General features: G+C 36.4%; 1 protein-coding gene across 1 annotated transcript in view; it reads right to left on the reverse strand.

The window, feature by feature from the left end:
- LOC141962301 (sodium channel protein type 1 subunit alpha-like) overlaps window positions 1–19,992 on the reverse strand; it is a 95,019-nt gene that overhangs the window by 62,123 nt on the left and 12,904 nt on the right. Inside the window, exons 3-5 of the mRNA XM_074910267.1 lie at window positions 8,639–8,753; window positions 7,510–7,828; window positions 181–299 (exon numbers count right to left, since the gene is read on the reverse strand). Coding sequence (XP_074766368.1) covers window positions 181–299; window positions 7,510–7,776 — 386 coding nt within the window. The 5' untranslated portion in view covers window positions 7,777–7,828; window positions 8,639–8,753. The remainder of the gene's footprint in view (window positions 1–180; window positions 300–7,509; window positions 7,829–8,638; window positions 8,754–19,992) is intronic.

A 19,992-nucleotide genomic window follows, 5' to 3' on the forward strand; every position in this document is an offset into this window, starting at 1 on the left:
ACCTATATGTTATATACACATTTTCTAGTATTTTTAAAACCTTACCATAAGTCTTCCACTGTAAAATGAAAATAAAATTAACAGCCTACAAAAAACTTTATTTACAATGGAATAGAGTGATGAGTTTTCTTAATTTCTGTGTGCGCATAACATTTTGAACAACCACTGAAAAAAGGATATGAATGTACCAAAATTTTAATAGCTATTTTTCTAAGAGGATTGAAGGGAGTTAAAATGTACAGGGCGGAGGTGGCACTGAACCGGAAGATAGCCTTCCCCTTATTCAATACTATAAAGGTCTGAAAAAGAGAAAGAAAAGACATTTTATAAGTGTATATTCACTGTATATGCTCATATAAAAACTTTTCCTAGGACCAATCACCAAAGTTGTAATTTTTTGATTAGCTAATATACAAAAAACATAACTAATTTTAAAAATAAAACATATTTCCAGTACTTACCTGAAGTACCTGACATATGAAAATATGTTAAAATAAAAAACATTAATTCATTAGTGCTTTTATAATAGTTCTCCATTAAACAAACTCAATATAGTAGTATGATGCATTTACATGATGTGTTTCTTGTAAAAAAAAGGTGCAGAAATTATTAACTAAAATTATAATTTTATTTATGTTTTCCCATAGAAAAATCTCTCTTCCTGTTTGAAATACCATAAGCAGTGAAACCTCACTTGCGGATGTTGATGATGTGTTAGTAAGATAAATCCTTATAGAAACTGATTTAATAGCCTGCCCCTTTGTTCATATTTTTTATTCTAGTCTATTTCTTTGTCTTTGGTCTAAGGAGAGAGGGAAATAGCAGTAACACGTATAGCCATGAGTAGGTAAATCTCTGAAGACTGTGGGCATCTGCATAAACCTTACTGGAGGAGAGCAAGAGATACATCCCAGAAAACCTCCCGGAACAATTGTGGTTTTCAGTGAAACTTGCTCAGAACATACATACTTATTAAATTTAAATTTTAACAGCTAAAGAGCCTATCGAATTTGGAGAAACTTAAAGGCATGAAAGCCTTACTTCAGAGTATTGTAGAAGACACTGTAGGCTGAAAGCTTGTTTATTTTTCTCAAATAAATCCATAAGCCAAATATAAATGGTATGAGAGTGAACTGTACAAATACTACTTTGCTTCCGCTGTAGGCCATCATGGCTGCAACAACATTAACACTACAGCATGGGAAAAGGCAACTCGCAGGTTTCTTTGTGGCACTAAGATGCTCTTCAACTGCAAGATTAATCAGAAGAGAATGAAAAACACTGCAAAAGGAAAGCTCAGTACCTCAGAAGATATCTGCATGCGCTGGAAGGGATGATGCAAGGATTATAGCATAAATTCAAACTGAATTAAAAATCCTGAAGAATTTGTCCAAGAGAAGTGTCCAAAAATGTTTTTTTTTTGTTTTGTCAGAGTCTTATATTTCATAAATAAGCTATGATAAAGCCTCTTTTTTGTTTTCGTTAATGTTGCTGATGAAGTGAGCTGTAAACTAGTATGCGAGTGGAAGTGTGGGCATGTTGGTCTCTTCTGGTGTCCGTGACATTGAGCATTGCTTCAAGACTGTAAGAAAGTGGACTATAAGGCTATTTCTGGGAAGGCTGGCAGACAGTGAAAATATGCAAAGGAGGTTCAAGAAGAACGATTCTTCAATCTGCTTAGATTTGGGAACCTTAGTATGTATGGACCATGAAGTACAGATACAAATCTCTAGGAGCACTGAGGTGGAGACACACATGGAGATGAGGGTTTCCACCAGTCTGTGACAGATACCAAGTACTGAAGGCAGAGGAGAAGCAGGGATTAAGCCCTGAGAAAAAGCTGTCCCACTCCCAACTCCCTTGTTGGCTTCTTCCCTGAGCTGTCTCTCCATCATAGCTCTACATGACACTCCTTCCTATACTGACCAAACCACTTAAAAGATATTAATAGTGAGACATGAGTACAAATTCAAGATTTGTAGGAATGGTACAATATATCTATTGGATTTCCCTGTTTCTATACAGAAATGGAGAAAGTGTGTATGGAACTGAGGACAGTAGGACAAAGCCTGAGCTAATGTTTCCAAATTAGGCTTCCAGTTATGGATTACAGATAATAACAACCTTCAAAGTGTAACTGCAGATGACCTGACCTTAAATGAAGCTTTCATTTTAAATACTGAAGCAACCAAGCAGATGAATGATTTTTTGGCACAATGTTTTAAAGCCTCACACCCCAAAGGGGAAGGTGAGCTTCCCCTTCCAGGTCTGTCCCCAGCCCCCAGGACTCACAGCTCAGAAGCCACCAGCTCATGCTCTCAGCTTTTGTAACTATGAGGTAGTTGACAAAATACATTAAAAATCACACTCCCTACTAACTTTGTATCTAAGACTACACCACCTATGTTTAGTCAACCTACATTTTTTTAAAACATCTTTGAACACAAGCATATTAAACATACATCTTTCTTCCAGTGTGCTTATGGAAAATAACAGCATGCTGGCACAGCTCCAGTTTCAGTTGGAAACTGCTGCTATTTTAGCTGTTCTACTTTCTGCTGCCCTGCATAAGCAGAACCAACAAGACATAAATTCCCTACCTTAGTTTTAATTTTTCACTCAAAGCATCTTTGTGACTGGAGCCTTCAGAATGACTTTTTTGGTCCCTGACTTCTAGCCTTTAACATTAACTAAAATTGTATCTTATCTCTGAAGAATTTTCATAAAAAACCACAGATAACAGCTGATATCCAATCCCTGTGGAAGCTTCCCTCCCTGGTAAGCCTTCTGTATCTCATTCCAGTCTCAACCTAGATGCAAGCCAACGTGTAGGCAGTGTGGATGAACATGAAGTATTGTACCCAAAGCTGTCAGGACAAAGTAGGCATACACTGAGAAAAGCTAAATAAATTCTAAGCAAATTGTAAGATTAATGTTTGTATATGAAAGATTATGCATACTTTTCAGGGCTCGGGTTTTATAAAGTGCTTCAATCATTTTATAAAGGCAGGAAAACAACTCACACTCAAAGCAGTCAAGTCTGATTATGAATTCAAAGAAATCCCTGAAGTCTCTGATTTGCTGGTTTTGAATCTGTAACCTGAATCCCAGTTCTGTAACTTCTGCCATATTTGATATAAACCCAGAAACTGCTTTCTTAGGAGGGAAAAGGAGGAGAAGGAGTATTTTGAGAAGGTGCAGCTAAGAGGGACAAAAAGTCCACACTGAACAAGGATATGGTCTCCAAGAACCTCTTGGGACAAAGAATTCCCCAAACCTTCTTTCTCTTCTCCTTCCTTCCAGTTAGCTTTAAACACAGTTTCTGGAGGGCTGCATTTAGTAGGCTGACTGCTACTCCATTGCATTTCCACTTCCTACAGTTAAATAAACACCATCTAAAACCTCATAGGACCTCCTGAAAGGCAAAACATGACATACTGTTGAGCCAAGTCCTTAGCTTCTTGGGAAAAGGCTGAGGGGCAGCTAGAACAAGAGATTAATGCCATATTGGAAGTTGGCATTTCTTGGTTTTGTGGTTATCTTTTGAAACTATGTTTTCTAGTGAGACCTTAATTTTTTTGCTTTGTTTGAACTTTTCAGTCAAAAATTCTTTCACTTACAACTATCAAAAATATCAAAAATAGCTATTGCATTCACCTTTTCTGATGTAAAGAAGTTAAGTAAAGCGATTTTACAGAATCCTTTTTTTTTCTGCAACCCAAGACAACTCTGGGAATCCCAGGAGCTAGTGGTTTAACTTATGAACTGATATTACCAAGTGCCCGGGCAAAAGGAGGCACCTTTTCTGACAGATATCGTTCAATATTCTTCTGGCAAGAGGCAGAGGATGGAGTAGCAACCAAAAATGCTATATCTATATTATAGCAGGAGTAAAGTGAGGTAAGACCCGTTTAGTTCCACCTATTCTTTCCCTCCTGTTTAATGTAGCAGCCTAGGTTCAAGAGAAAAACAGACAGCCCTTAAAGAATGAAACCAAGTGGACCAGATCTTGATGCATTCCTGCAGGTCAGGATCCTAGGGAGTTCCAGCTGATCCTTTCTCCATAGACAATGATGTGAACCTCCTTGTTCCTTTGTGAAGGCAGCCTGAGCATGAACAGGCAGTCACTATCATACTGGGAACACACTAATTTGCACTTACACAGAAGTGGAACGCAAAAAATGGGTAAAGTCTTATTTCATTTTTACTCCATTTTGGATTTAAAAAAAGAACATTGCAACCATTTAAAGATACTGAACTTCACAGTTCTAAAGACAACTTTGTTGACCACCACAGTCAGCAACATTTCATTATAATAAAATAATAAGAAAATAAAACCAGGTATTGTATTACATTATAACAAATTAATTATGTTGCTGGGATTCAGGCTGTGATACAGTGTAAATCAATAATACTATCAGGTGTGTAAATTTGCTATAAGGGGCTGTTCTGTTGTCAAACAGCGGTTGTCAATTTTTTCCTTTTTCTTTCAGCTTCAGATTAATATTGAATATGAATATGTCCTCTTTGGTTGCAGGTTTTACATAGAAGCACTGTTACAAAACCATAAAACTAGCACATCTATCTGGTTTTGTTTCTCTTAACAGATTTTCCCATTTTTAACTTTTGATCTCAGGGTTGTGTTATCCACAGATTAAGGCTCTCACACCAGTTTAACACTTTTATTTATTCCTGTCTTATTCTGTATTAAACTTTATCAAATCATGACATGCACAAACCTATTGCTTAGGAAAATGTCCCAAGGATGAAATGTAAAATACTGTAGATGTTGTTTCAACATTCAATGCGTGCAAAGATATAGTGAACTTCTTCAATCTTGCTACAAAAATAGGAAAAAACCCCTTAGTAAGTGGCATGCAATACTTGCATATGAGGCAAATGATGGACGATTTGACTCATGACCCAAATCTGGAATAAAAAAGATACCTAAAATTCTTGTACAGATTTCCTGAATAAACACTGTGATAATGTTCAATGGTATAATTTGATTGTGCTGCAGGTAACCACTTCTGTTCCCTGTTTGAAAGTTTGGAAGCCAAACTGATATAGTTTCTGTCAATAAATCATGTATAGTTTACATAGAGATCTTAATAGAGGTCTGCAGCAACAGTGGCATCTGCTAATTCATACACTTATCCTAACCCTTTCTTGAAAATAAATATTTTCCTTCATTCTAGTGTTTTTCATTAGATCCATATCTTTTCAGATAGATGCTTCCCCAAGCAGAAATATAAATTCTCTAGCCATCATGCAGCAGTTATCAGACACTGGGCAAGGGTGTGCTGATTGACTTCTTGGTTTTACAAGGTGGAATTCAGAAAGGGATAAAGAGAAAGCTGCAATGTTAAATGGTACAGAGGTAAACGCATTGAGCATTGAGTACTTCATGTCTTCCTGGAGATGTTTGCTTCTGCTTCAGGCTTTTCTCAGACTATTTCTTTTGAGACTTGCAGGAGCGTCAACTGCTACCAGTACTCTCAAAAGACAAGTAAATGAATCAAGATTAAAGTCTTTCCAGAATTCACTCACAACTAGATCAGAAAATCTAGGAATTAGATATTTTAGTCAAGTTACTGATGTAAAATTGAAATAGGAGTTGGATTTATTTTAGGAAAGTCTGTTTTCCTCTGACTGAGGGAAGAAAATTGAGAGAATTGCAGTGTGTGAGAAATTTTTGTCTTGTTTTTGACTGACAGGGCTGTTTCTATTTCTGTCCTGTAGAAGATTAAAGCACGTGCATAGAGAGGAAGTGTGGACTTCAGCACAAAGAGAATCCCAGTGGGTATGTAACTTGCCCATAATAGTTATTTAGTGTGCAAATAAAAAGATTCTTCCTTTCAAATAGTACAGATACTTGATTGAATATGTTCAGTTGGTTTCACTCCATTTCTTGCCACTCTGATGTAGTAAGTTTTGACTGCACTGTGAAGGGACTGAAAGGATCTTCCATTTCTAAGGGCTCTAGAATGGTACCTGTAGGTCATACCTATCATGTATCTGTTTACACTGACACATGAGACAGACTGATTTGACTGTAAGGGTCCAGGATGAGATGTGGGCAGGTAAGGATATAATTATATGTGATTTTGTATCACAAAGAGACACAATTAGTACAGAACTGTACAAGGGCTGCTTTTATAGAAATGCATCTTTTATCTTTGTGAAAGTAGAACTGTGTTTTAGAGATAAATCTTCATACACTGTGAATGGCAGATAAAGGCTCTTTCAGAGGCATCAAATAATTAAGATAAAAACATTGTTTTCACATGGTATTTTCTTTCTTGTCAAAATAGGACTCATAAGTCATGTGAAATTTAGCGAGCTAAGACACTTAGAGCACAGCACTTTGTGAAAATCAACTTCTGTCCTGGTATTTATAGAGTTCATAATCACCATATCTAATAATTAAAGTATCACCAAGCTAGCAATCACTACAAACCATGAACCTTTTCTGCTGCATAGAGGTTGTGCAACAGAATCATCCTGAAAGGATTCCAGGGTTGTTCAAGGCCAATTATACCAGAAAATTTTAAATAAGTTTTACACTCTCTTTATGATAGTTTCTGCTTATCCATGTGTTTATCAATTCCATAAATTTCCTAAAAATTTGCTATCAAAGCAGATTTCTGGGAACAAATGTGATCTGCATTGGATCATGCTGTCAGTTTCAAACCTTAGAGAAAGCGTGGTGTGTTGGTATACTCAGTCTCAGTATAGATTTACTTTCTTAAATTTGCAAAGTATATAATCTATTATGCATACACGTTAGTGTAGGTATTATATATTACTTATAATCAAAGACAACATACCATGTTTCAGCTTTGATATAAATGTCCCTTTGAGATACATTCAATTATATCAAAGGAATAAATTGTTATGTAAATTAAAGGAAAAGGATGAAAAGTTAGTAACCATTAAGGATGATAGATTCTGTCCTGTACCATAGACAGTGGGCATTTTGCTAATGATTGAGAGAGCAGTGAATAGAAGCCTAGATTTTCACAGTATTTATTTATACCTCACTACATCCTTTGTACAACCATATTGCACAATCAGTCATAATGTTACATTTTTTGCAAATTTTATTAGCTTAATTCTAAATATAATATTACTGCAAAATTCCTCATTATGTAAAGCACAAGGACCAATGTGCCAAGGGCACACAAGGGTAAATGTGTTCTAAAAACATACGTTACCCATCTAAATCAATTTTTTTATAACTAGAAGATATTGCATATTTATTTACTAACTTTCTGGAAGGCAAAACATATATGTATGGCTGGCATCAAACATCTGCTGCTCTTGTGGTACACCTAGGTCCTTTTGGCAATGCTCAGATGTTTCCACATTATTAGAATTACATTTTCCTACATGGTTGCAAATTAACAGACTGACGTAACAAGCTATATGACGCCTTCCATGAAACTGAAATGAACATGATAAAGTACTCCAACTCTGGCATGTGAACAGGATTTATGTTAGACTCACTTTTTTATTGATGTAATATGGGTCCATGTCTTCCAAGGGCTCAGACACCATTCCTGGAGGTATGTCGCCATATATAAATGGAAGTGTTTTTCCTGCCTCCAAATCACTGTTTGGCTTTGGCCCATTTTCATCATCATTGTCTTTACGATCTTGTTTAGAATTCTTAGCTTTTTCTGCAGCAATGCGTTGTTCAATAGCTGCAAGAGACTCTCTAGTGAAGTACTGGAAGCTGTCTGGTCCTGGTGGTACAAGCACTGACTGCTCCATCTTCTCATCCTGCACATTTTAATTACCATTTATTCTTCTGCATAGGAAAATACTAAAAGAAAACAGGAAAGAAAATTCAAACCAACTTGTTAAAAACACCAAGTAAGAAAAAGATAACGTTTATTTTAAACTGCTTTTGTTTATGCTGTGTTGGAATGTTCAAATGCACCATACTGAAAATTGTGTAAAGAAAGATAAAATAAGCAGTTTAGTTGGTGATTTGGCAAGAGACACTTGTGTGGTTCTTATGCTAGTTATATAAACTGCAATAATTTATCAACTTTAGGACTATAATAAGTCTTTTACTACAAATAAGCAAAAGCATGATACTTAAGAAAAATCAGATACATTCTTTCCTCCTAACTCTAATTATCTTAAAATCACCTCACACTCCTCTGGAATCAATCAGGATTATATTGGTAACTATAAATAGCACAGTTCATCAGAGCTGATGCAGAAATTTCCACTGAGTTCAGCAATAGAAAACAAGCACTGTAGAATCAGAATCTCTATCAAACAAATAAAGATCATCTCTGCATATTATGTGTTGTAAAGTAGATGTTCCAAGTAAGTATTTGTAGGCGTAGTTATTCTAGATAATAAGAACAACTGCGTGGTTTTATTTCAATTTGAATATTACTATCTATCTGGTTCTTTATTCAGTAGCTGTAACTGGATAATTCTGGAAGTATTGAGATATACATATTTATTTATATATTGCAACTGAGAAAATAAACATGATAGTGGGGAAGGGAAAGGAGTTCTGTTAAAACTATGGTTCTGTCATCTTTCATGCTGCTGAATAATTTTTTCATGGCATCAGACATATAGATGCATATTTGGGCACATAATTGACACATGCCTGAATGTAAAGATGTATTTGCAGTCTCTGCCCATTGCTGAGGTCCTTGAGAAATGATCAATCAGGCTTTCAGGAGACTTAAGGATCAATGCTGGTCAGTCCTTGTTGAAATAAGCTAGAGATATGGAATGACAGAGAAGTAAGAACACAAGAAATAGTTGGTGGGAAATGTTAAAACAAATGAAAAAAAAAAGGTGACAAACCAACCCAGCAATTATGGAAAGAAGCTGAAAAAGATGAGGAAAAGAGAGCGGAAAATGGAAACAAGAGGAGACCATAAATGAATGTAGAAAGTACGAGGGGAGAAAGTGAAGAATGTGAAAAGAAAAAGAAATAGGAAGACTGGAAGATTAGCAGTATAAAACTGCAGAGATGAAAACAAAGATAAATAAAAAAGTAGGTGGAATAACAGAATATTGTGAAAGTAGAAGGAAGAGAAACAAATATAGATAGGGTTAAACTTTCTATTAAGGAAATGACAATAAGGAGAATAAGAAATCAGATGAGAAATAAAGGGAGAAATAAGAAAAATATACCTGGGAAATGAAAAAGATGATCACTAAAATATATTAAATAATAAACCCAAAACCCTCTAGATCATTAATTCCAGGGTAAGCACAAACATCTTAATCACATGTAGTGATTAAGTAGTGAAATATAGTGGATAATATAAGAAAGAGGGGTCAAACTGCTTATGGTCTCTATAACAGAAATCTTCTTGATTTCTCAGAAAAAAAATTTTTAAATCATTATTTCACTCGGATGTATAGAATCATCACCCACAATCAGAGGAAAGACTTCTAAAGAATCGAGGTGGTAGATTTCTCACTGTAAAAAAATTAAAGGCAGATAATCTCCTACCAAAATGCAAAGTATTCACCCATAGAGTGCAGAATCATGCCAAAAAACAGTTCTCTAAAGCTTTCCCTTCTTTCTAATGCTGAAAGGAAATGGAATCATCCTGTTTTCTCTCTATTAGGGGGGGAAAGGATATAAGAAAGTGTACCACAACCAACAAGGATTTAAAATCTTCCTCCACATAAAGAACATTCTCCAGACATCCCCCAGCTGCCCATTTCAAGGTTCTGTTCACTTCTGGGAATTGACGGTTCAGCCTGTTAACTGCTCAACAGTTTGTACACTCTGACGTTATTTCTCAATGCTCAATCATACCTTGTAGATATTGGGAAAGAAGGAGAAAAAATTACTAGCCACACCGCTGACCTTGCTGATCCCCAAACTGATCCCTGTAAGTGGCACTCTAATTTGGAAAACAGATCTCATACTATGCCGCTATTCAAATATAATGAGAGCCACAGCTGCAGGTGGACACTACTTGCTCTGTGGTTTCCAGGGAGATACAGAGTCTCAAGAAAGAGAGTCAGACTCTCTTCTCTGTTCAGTTTATTTGGCAAAGGAAGGGACAAAGGCCTCTTCTCTCTTCTCTTTTCTTCTCTCAGCACAGGTATAATCCCCATGGGCACCAGCAAATGAGGCTACACAGTCATGTCTGCCTTTCCCTCTTCTCCTCCTTGCGAGACCCAGGAGGCTGGTTTTCCTCTGTGGCGTTTTTCCTTTGAAAATTCTCTTCATTGTCCAAAACCCCCACTGTACATGGCACTCGGTGTTCCCTGCCATGGTGGCCAGCGAGGGCACAGCAAGCCAACTGAGTCCTGGCGCAGTAGGAGGGAGGTGCTGGAGAGTAGCAAGGGCAATCTCATGTTTTGAAGAGGAAGGAAACGGACAGCCAGTGAGCAGTCAGCAAAGATGGGCTATGAAATCCTATGGTGCTCTGTCAGGATCACCTTTTAGTTCAGCTGAGTGTCCCCAGAAGGCATGCACAACAAAGGAGGTAAGCCTGCAGGATTTGCCTGCAGGTGCACAAAAGCAAGCTACTTCATAGCCATTAGTTACGGTGCAAAAACATTTGATTCAGCTACTATGTTTACATACCGAGTTTAAACCCAGCAAATGCTATCGGCTTTTCTAATAATACCTGTATTTTTTTTCTGTAGAAAGGAACTTTACATCATTTTTCTATAATTAATCCTAGAATGTTCTTAGGTCCGTCAGATGTGCATGGAGCTAGCTAGATACACACCTTCAGATGTATCTAAATCTAAGTAGGCTGTACTTAACAGTTTTGGGAGACTTCATGAAGATTAAAAACTTTTTATCCTCTATTTAGCAGATTAGAGGATGATATTCCAGATACATTTTCCTTTTCTTCATTCATTTCCATGATTATAACTCTTCAGATTGCAAATAGAAGTCTGCTATAAATTCAAAAGTCCATATTGAATACATACAGAATTCACTAGTCTTAATCACAAATCAATTTCATCTGTCATATCACAGAAGTTAACTGAAAGGTTTGTAATTTCTTTATTTTAGTAAATGAATTTACTCTTACTTATCTGTATAGGGGTTGAATAACAATTGATACAAGGCCAGTTAATCAAATGATCTCCTTTAGATTTCTGTCAAGTGATTTATTAAATATTGATTGAATAACTACAAATTGCTTACATGATCCAAATGGAATTCTTTTTCTTTAGCATAGCACTGGTAATTCAACAAAGGAAAGAATATAATAATACACAAAATAGAGATTTCTTACTGAGTTCTTTCCTACCCTCCTTCTGTAGTGAATGAGATTTTTGTTTCTTTATCTTCAGTGATGTTTGAGTGACTTATGAGCAGTTATCAGTAGGCAAAACATTTCAAATTTCAAAAAATAAGGTACTTGGAACATTTGAGAATAAAATCATTGTGTTTCCTCTGAAATTTCCCAGGCAAAATATATTCATATATACTTTGTGGTATACATTTTTGTAAACCAGATAATTCCACAGCACACAATATACTGTGTGCATGGACCATCTGTAAACCACATTCAGAGTAAATCTGAAGTTATTCAGCTGCATCTGTGTAATTGCACAATGGACAGTTGACCTGCCCATGCATATTAAGTCTGAAGCATCCAGAACTACACTACATGCACACATTGACCATCTGGGCAATATACATGCTATTGGTTCTGCACCTCCCTGATGGATGTGATCTACTGTACACCTTGTGCAGATGTAGAGCTACACATACTTAGAGAGTCACTCACTGTCAAACATCCGCAGAGTTTCTGCAAATTTCTAGGGTCTTAAAATTTCACCTAAATAGATTTTCTAGGCAAATTAAAGGAACATGTTGGCAAACGGGAGAGATGATGCCTTATCTAACAATGATCCCAAACCAGTTGCACACTAGCCTTTAAAGAAGTCAATTAGATGATACGTAACTCTCTGAAAAAGGGACAGGTTTGAACAATAAGATTATATCCTAACCTGATAAACATCTGCCTTACCGTTAGCTTTCATGTTCTTCATGCATTCATAACAAACAGTGACAAGAGTTTCTGAAGATCTTGGTCAGGAGGACCTTAGCATACATGTAGAACTACAGTGCTGGAAATACCTAAACTTTAGAGAGCTAATTTCTTGATTGTAACATGCTTTGATGTTTGATCTTCTGTGACAACAACCATGAACTAAAATTTAGCTTCTATTTTCCACGGAGTATACTGAGATGCTGAAGTTCCATTGGACCCTATGTGCTAGAAATATAGGCATTTGATTGCAACAGACCTGTTCCAAAAATGCTTGTGGTGCAACAGGTCTGATTCAGCTTTATACTTTCACCTACATAAACACCTATATAAAGCCTTCTATGATTACCTTTACATCCAAATGCTGAAATCAAACCTGACCTCTAAAACTTTTTCCTGCCTCTCCCTCCATCCTTCAGGTGCCAAATTTCTCAGCAATATGACTTTTAATATTAGCCAGCATTTAATTTTACTCAATTGGCATAGCAATATGATTACCTTTAAAAAGCTATAGCTTCTCAGATTTACCAGATAGCAATGTACCATGTGTCATGTTCTCTAGAATGTAGATGTTCAGTTTCTTCTTATGGTTAACACTGCAGGTGCTGAGCAGTGTGAATGTTTCTAATGTACAGATACAGTGAATAGACCAGAATGGTATTTTTGCTCTTCTGTTGGTCTAGTCATTTCACACACAGATAAACAAGTGATAGTCACAAACTAGAGAATATGCTCTACAGAATAACTGGAGAATAATTTATGTTCTTTACTTCTGTAGGTAAAACTTTGCATATATTGGAAGTAGTGGTGAATTAATACTTATGCCTTCCCCACCCCATATTTTTTTTGTATTCTTGAATTTCTCAATTTAGTGAAAGGTTATTGAGAGTAGATTTATACACTGCTACATGAGACAGTGCAACTCTGGTTTGCTGACTGTCAATTTGTGTCTGAGATGAAGTGGAAAGATGAGTACAAAAAGGAATGCACATGAATTTTTCAACAAATACATTGCACATTCTTTTGCATTACTACTTGCAGAATGACTTACAGGACTCTTCATTATATACATCGCAAAATATGATTTGTTACACTTGGTGATAAGTCATCTCTCACCACTAATAGAAAATAAAAATGACACTAAACCAAATCAAATATTAAGAAATTAGCAAAATGATATGGGGCTATTTTCACTGCCTGGTTAATCGCCCTTTGAATTTCAGGAAGGCACCCATAAACGTCTGTACAGATTGCTGCTTCCTTGTACTTTCCAGCCCTGTGAAACTGATTGCTAAGGGAAAACTCAGGCAAGAGAATTCTGAGTAAGCAGAATTTAATCTTTGCCCTTCACTTTGCCCTTGCCCTGTGACACACATTCTGGTTTTGCTTTGGCATAAACTAACAAATCATCTCTATTAAGAATCGTGCGTCCTACTATGGTTTTGAAAAACCATCACAGTGGTAAGCAGTAGCATTAATAATTTGAAGTTCTCCAGATGCAATTATGTAACGTTGGTAATTTCATTTTTATAAAGAGACTAACTAGATATTAGTGAAGCCATCAATGATATGCTCAGGAAACAACCTGGCTAATTCAAGGCACCAACTAACAGACCACAGCTACTACAAAATAAAGCAGTGAATCTACATGTAAACTCACAGTACCCAAATCTCTATGTTATATTACTTCTCATTGTTTGCTGACACATTCTGATTATTTTTTAGTTATCAAATATTCGTTATGATTCTTGACTTCAGAACACATAATAAATATAAATTACTTTCCTCAAAGTGTGGATTTGTGGGAGGGGAGGAAGGAAGGTATGGCCAACTGTGGCAGTTTTGTATGTGAGGCCTTAGTTAAGGAGAAACCCCTATTCCTTTCTTCACAGAACCAAGTTTGTATCAGGCCTGTTTATTTTAGGGCTGCTACAGGTAGCAAAGGTAGGTAGGATATCCAAAGCAACACATGTGGCAGAAGGACAGAAATCAGATTAGAATATTGGGACTATGCAAGTTTTAAGACTTCCTGTAGCTCTTATATAAAATTAAATTTGATTCTCATGGACAGCTTTGTAAGGGAAGCATGCATATTACAAGACTGATAATAGGATTCTCTCATATCCTTTTTTACCCATCTTCTTTATGTTTACTCTCAGCATTGATAATGTAGATCTGGGCACAAAGACTTGTTTGCCTTGGATTACTTGGGCATGGCTAAATATATTTACTTAATGCATATTCATTTTAAATAAAGCCTAGGTACATTAATACTGCAGACATCATAATAGGGTGTGTACATATCCACTGAGCTATAAATGAATTATCTGACATATCGGAAGCAATCAAATAGTATATACTAGCTCAAGTCAAAGTCTATGCTTTGCAGCTAGATATTTCCATTACCCAACCTGATACACAGCAAGGTTATTGGCACAGGGAGTCACAAAAGGGGAGTCATGAGCAGAGATGATAACTATTTAGTTTGCCACAGAGTTGCAAACAGCCATGGGTAGCTGTGTGATTTAAGAAGGCAGTTTAGTGCCCCAGTCTAGGTTGCCCAACAGCCAGAACAGGCAAAGATAGGAAATACAGCTAATGTCTATGATAAACACACTGTTTTATAATTGCTTAGCTTACGTCTCATTACATGAGAATCTGTGCTAAACTCCCTCATCAGCTCCAGGGAATTCAAAGCCACATTTTCCATCAATCAGCAAAACTCTTACACTACCACGGGCAACAGACCATCTGATCTCTCTTTGCAGTGCTCTGCCATCACTATGCACCAATGAAATCAAGATTAATGGGATAGAAAGAAAGCCCATAAAAAAACATGAACTTGCCATTTTAATGGTAAGTTTTCCTTTAGGAAGGCAATCATGGCTTCTGATCCCTGCTCCAAGAGCTATTTCTCTGTTATATCTAATAAATTCACTTGAGAAGAGTTAGTTGAAATTGCCAGAGGTGTATTCATAGCTGAGAATAAAAAATTTAGGAATACCTATAGGAAAAGAGGATTTCTTTCTAGTTTTCACTCACAATTAATTTGTTGAATTCAGGAAGAAATTACAAGTCTCAGTTTTGAAAAACAAAACAAACTAGAACAAGCCAGCCTTCCCCAAACAAAGTAACTAACCAAGCAAAACCCCCATGCTGAGAAAACACGAATGCTCCCTGTGATCTATTTGTACTAGGAACTGTTGTCTGTTGCAGTCAGTAGCTGCAGCCTTTTTCCCCCCATAATACCTAGATTCTCAGTCCTATTCTTATTTTTTGATTAGAGGAAATCAGAAAACCAAATGATGTGGCCACAGCACATTATTCATCACTGTTAGTTATACATATGTATGCATTGTTGAGATTGCTATTCTCATTACATTTTAAAATTTAACTAATGTATCTTTAAACCAAAGTATTGCTACTAGACTTTGCTTTAGATTAAAAATAAATAGCTTGCTTCTGCTTACTGCTTTGCTAGTTTAATTCCATTAACTGCAATGAAGTCACTTCTGTTTTAGAAAGCTGAAAAAACCAAAATTAGTTATGCAGTTCTATAGAAAGAAAAAAATATTTTAATGGGACAAGTCACAATGCATCTGCATTACTACTCTATCTGAGCAAATACATTTAATAGATTAGAACTACTGGACGGCTACCAAGCTGAATTAATTCCATGCTTACTGTATTCCTGCAGTGCATCTTGTGCAGCAAATGACTGCAGTACAGAGTAGCAATCTTTCTTCTTTCTTTCATTTGATCAGAGCAGGGACCCCTTCTATTAGCAATCTACACCACTCAGTCAGGTTTATTAAGCAGTGTCTGAAACATCTGTTTCCATTTATCTTAGCGAACATAGTAACACCTTCCTTCAGTCAAAAAAATAAACAAAGCAATGTAGGCTATGCAGTGTAAATTATCTAATGCTACTGATTTGTTTTACATTAAGGTAAAATAGAATTTAAGACAAGATTTAAGTTCTGGTTTTGGCATATTGCCACACTGGGAAAACAAGAAATAAAAGCTGGTAGAGAACAGATCGCTCCACACCCTGGAATGATGTCAAAATTGCAGAACTAACAAACCCAAAAACATACCCATGCTCAAAAAGTTACCAAGTTATGACCTTTGTGGGTTGCTTAACCCCATTAACAGCATTCTGGTACTTGCTATCTCAAATGGCCAGTGGAAGGTCCAGAAGCCTTAAAGACATATTAATGAAAGTATTTACATTTTCAGAACTTTCTGACAGTTATGTGTGTATTTTTCTTGCAAACAGAACATCAAGCACTGATTTCACTCTTGAGGCTCCCCTGGGTCAAGGAAGCAGATGTGGAGACAACAGGAACATAATTAACACAGAAGATAATGGGAAAATCAACTGTAATTAAGGAAACCAAAAGACTTTCTGGTTTGGAAGCAAAATGATGGGACTGCTATGAAGGGATAAAACCCCTAAAACTGTAGAAACTTGTAAATAATTTTTGTACTGCACAGGAAATCCAGACACCACATGAAAGGCAGAAGAAGAGCTGAGTTTCAGCTTTTGCCAATTAAATATTAGAAAGAAGTTTTGATCCTTCATCCCCTTGCTTTCACTCGCTGTGCACTCAAGGCATATTTCAGCACATGGCCGTGCATGGTGCAGAGAGGAGGCAGTAACAGCCTCCACCGCTCCGTTTTAGAAGCAGGCTATTATATGCTGTCAGTGCAGTGCAGCACCCAAAGCGAGGGATCCATCTCACAAATTGTCTTTGAAAGGAGGGAATGCTCAAGGAATGGAAGGTGCTCAAACCACAAACCAACCCTGCAGCCTAGGAAGTGCTGTTGCCACTGCATGACTTCTGTATAGCTCCTATGTTCATCATCCCCTTCTGCAGCCGTCAGCTTGTCTTAGGTTTTATGAACTGTAACAATCACATGGGCTACATGTGAATCAAGGGTTTGTCAAAATAATTTGTATGCTATATGCTGTCATGTAAGATGTAACACATGCCTGTAAACACATGGCATTTTTATTGCTGTTTATGTGGGCAAGGCAATGTATCCTCTTTTATTGGACATTTCTGATCCTGCTAAAGCAACACATCTACAGTTCTCCCCTCATGTCTCTCTGCAGTTTTGTGATTCTGAACTCACAAATGAGCGACCATTTTTACGAATAGTAAGAGGATTCTGCTATTTCTTAGTAGGCTGCTTCCAACATTAATAAGTTGCTAATAGTATGTGAGAAATGGCTTATTACTATGAGATTAACAATTTCCTTTACAGTAGCATAATTAGTATCTGTTCTTGCAGATACAACTTTATTTAACTTCAAAAACTATATTATATATAGAGATGGCTCTCAAAATATCTCACAATGAATAAAAAAAGTCACATCACTGCTGTAAAGAAACTTCTTCCAAAACACACGGTCAAAAATAAAAAATTATACAACTCTCACCTACTTCTTGATTAGTTTTGAAATTATTTTCAACAAAACTTGAATTAACTATATTAGTCCAGTGCAATTTTGGAAAGTTGTCATGAAGTGGATATTCATGAGGCCACCACGTCTGTCTTGTGTCCAGACATGGCTATAAATGACAGTAGTCTTGAGACCTGAAAGTGCTCAAGCCCTGGCACCTTGTGCCCTAGACATAGTATAGTTGCACAGTTGATTTACTCTATTGACAATTAGATAAAGCAATTTTCACTAACATTCATGAATTATTGCTGCTAGTACTCAAGCAAGCACATTAGAACTAGTTTCTGTATCTCTGTGTTTTGCAGTTGAGGTGATGTACTCCCTGTAGGTTACACATTGCCTTGTTAGGTCTCTCGGGCATATCTCCTAGGCAAAGCCTACCTTTCCTACAAATGCAACCGACGGTTCAGCAGCCTTCCTAAAATCCCAGCAGCAGTGCATATTCCCACACTCATAGTGTCTTAGATTCATCCCAAAGCTTCATACTTCTGACACTGGTTTGCAGTTCACCACTTAGAAAAGCAGCAGCTGAGTCATGTCATTCAGAAAATCACCATTTGAAGAAAATGACACAGAGACATTGCGGAAGTCCTTGATATAGTTATGCTTTACTCTGAACTGAGAAAAAGAGATAAAACCAAAAATAAAAATACTAAAACATTCCCCCATTATGACTTCTCTGAATTTCCTAGTAACTCTTAGCTTCATCTTTGAGGTCTGGTCTGAGTCATTTAAACTGTCTCACAATGGTCAAAGAGCTTTTCTCAAAATGGTCAAAGAGAACCTCTTGCTTCTACTACTCCCAACTCGTGCATCAGGAGACCACCCGATCATCCCCATCAGCCCATCAAAATCCATCCACTGATTTGCTGTTTATTTGTCATCCCACTTACCAGTTTTCTTGGTCAGCTCCCATTTACAAACATGCCAACTGTAATCCTGTGATTAAATATCAATCATTTTACTGAAGGGATGCTAAAACTAAGGCTAAAGGTCAGATTTACTTTCTGCTTGCACTGTTACCCTGTGGAGCAGCCTGAAAGCTGGCTGTGGGGTGACCCAGCTGGCAAGTCCACAGAAAGAATTACTAAAAATGAGTTAAATCCAGATGACACTAAAAATGTGTATTGACGTCCTGTGTGGATGTGTCACAGGCACAGTTACCTGTCCCATCCATCCATATCTGCCCTTGCCATATTCCACACAGATGATGCCAGGCAGAAGATTTCTACAGATTTGCAAAAAACCTGAATTGAGATCAATAGTCTTGGTGAGCACCAGTGTCCACCTAGTTTCACACAAATATTTCATAACTTATAAGAGCTTTTTGTGCAGACGTGAACATCTTAGAGCAGAAAGCATGAATTAAAACATAATATTGGTAATTATAAGGGTTTAGGCATAAAAAGAAGGATGTATGTCAGAATAATAAGCTGTAATGCATAATTCTGAATGATCACGATTGTATTTAAGAGATCCAGCTGAACTGGGCTTTGCATATTAAAGATTCCCCACTCATTTATCAATATTTATTTCAGCCTCTTTTTTATTCTCATTTATTTCCTCCAATATTTAGCTTATTTTGACATTAAAAAAGGTTCTGCATGATACTCATGGTATTTTCAGTTGCATAAAGGGGAAAAAATTATTGAAAATTCCTAGAAGCAATGAAATATTTTTTGCTATTAAATGGTTAACCAGAAGCAGCAGCAACAGCATCTGCTGCCTCTGCCACACCCTTTGAGCAATGCCTTACTGTAAAAAGCTTCAGATTTGCAAAGAAAAGCAGAGCCTGGGATTAGTATTTCTGCAGAAGCAGTGGTTTGAAAGCCACTGAATGAAGACTGTTAGCCACTCTGACTTTTATTTAAAAGCAAAGATTTCACTTTTTTTTTTTTTTTTTCTTTTGAGGTGCTGGTGAGTTTCCAGTCATTTAATATTTTATATTCTAACCCTACAATAAATATTCAAGATGTTAATTTGATTTTTGAAAATGTAGGAATGTAAAAATATTATAAATAACCAGTCAAAAGATAGAAGTGATAAAATTATAGACAGTGAAGTCTAGTGGTATTGGGATTTGGGACTTTTCTGGCTTTTTTAATCCTATGGCTGGTCAAGAAGAAAAATTAGGCAAATGTGTTTCTTTAAAATAAATAAGAATAAGTTATATGCAGAGACTGATTTTTAGCAGTCTAGAGCAATTAAAAATTTAATGAACAATGCTATTAAGTGCACTGAGAAAACAGACAGATTGTATATTGCAGGTGACACCAAAGTTAGAAAATAGTAGAACTAAGGGAGTATCACTGGATACCATCTGATATTTAAAAATAGAAAATCATTAATCAGAAATTTTTGACATATAGATATATACTTAAAAATAGCATAAATAATAACAAATTTTATAGCAACAGATTCCGTCATTCAAATTTTGAGCCACTTCTGGCAGTTTCCTGAAGACCAGATCATCTACTAAAAAAGAAGCAACACTTTATCAAA

This window comes from Athene noctua, chromosome 7 (genome assembly GCF_965140245.1).
Source record: "Athene noctua chromosome 7, bAthNoc1.hap1.1, whole genome shotgun sequence".
NCBI classification, from domain to species: Eukaryota; Metazoa; Chordata; class Aves; order Strigiformes; family Strigidae; genus Athene; species Athene noctua.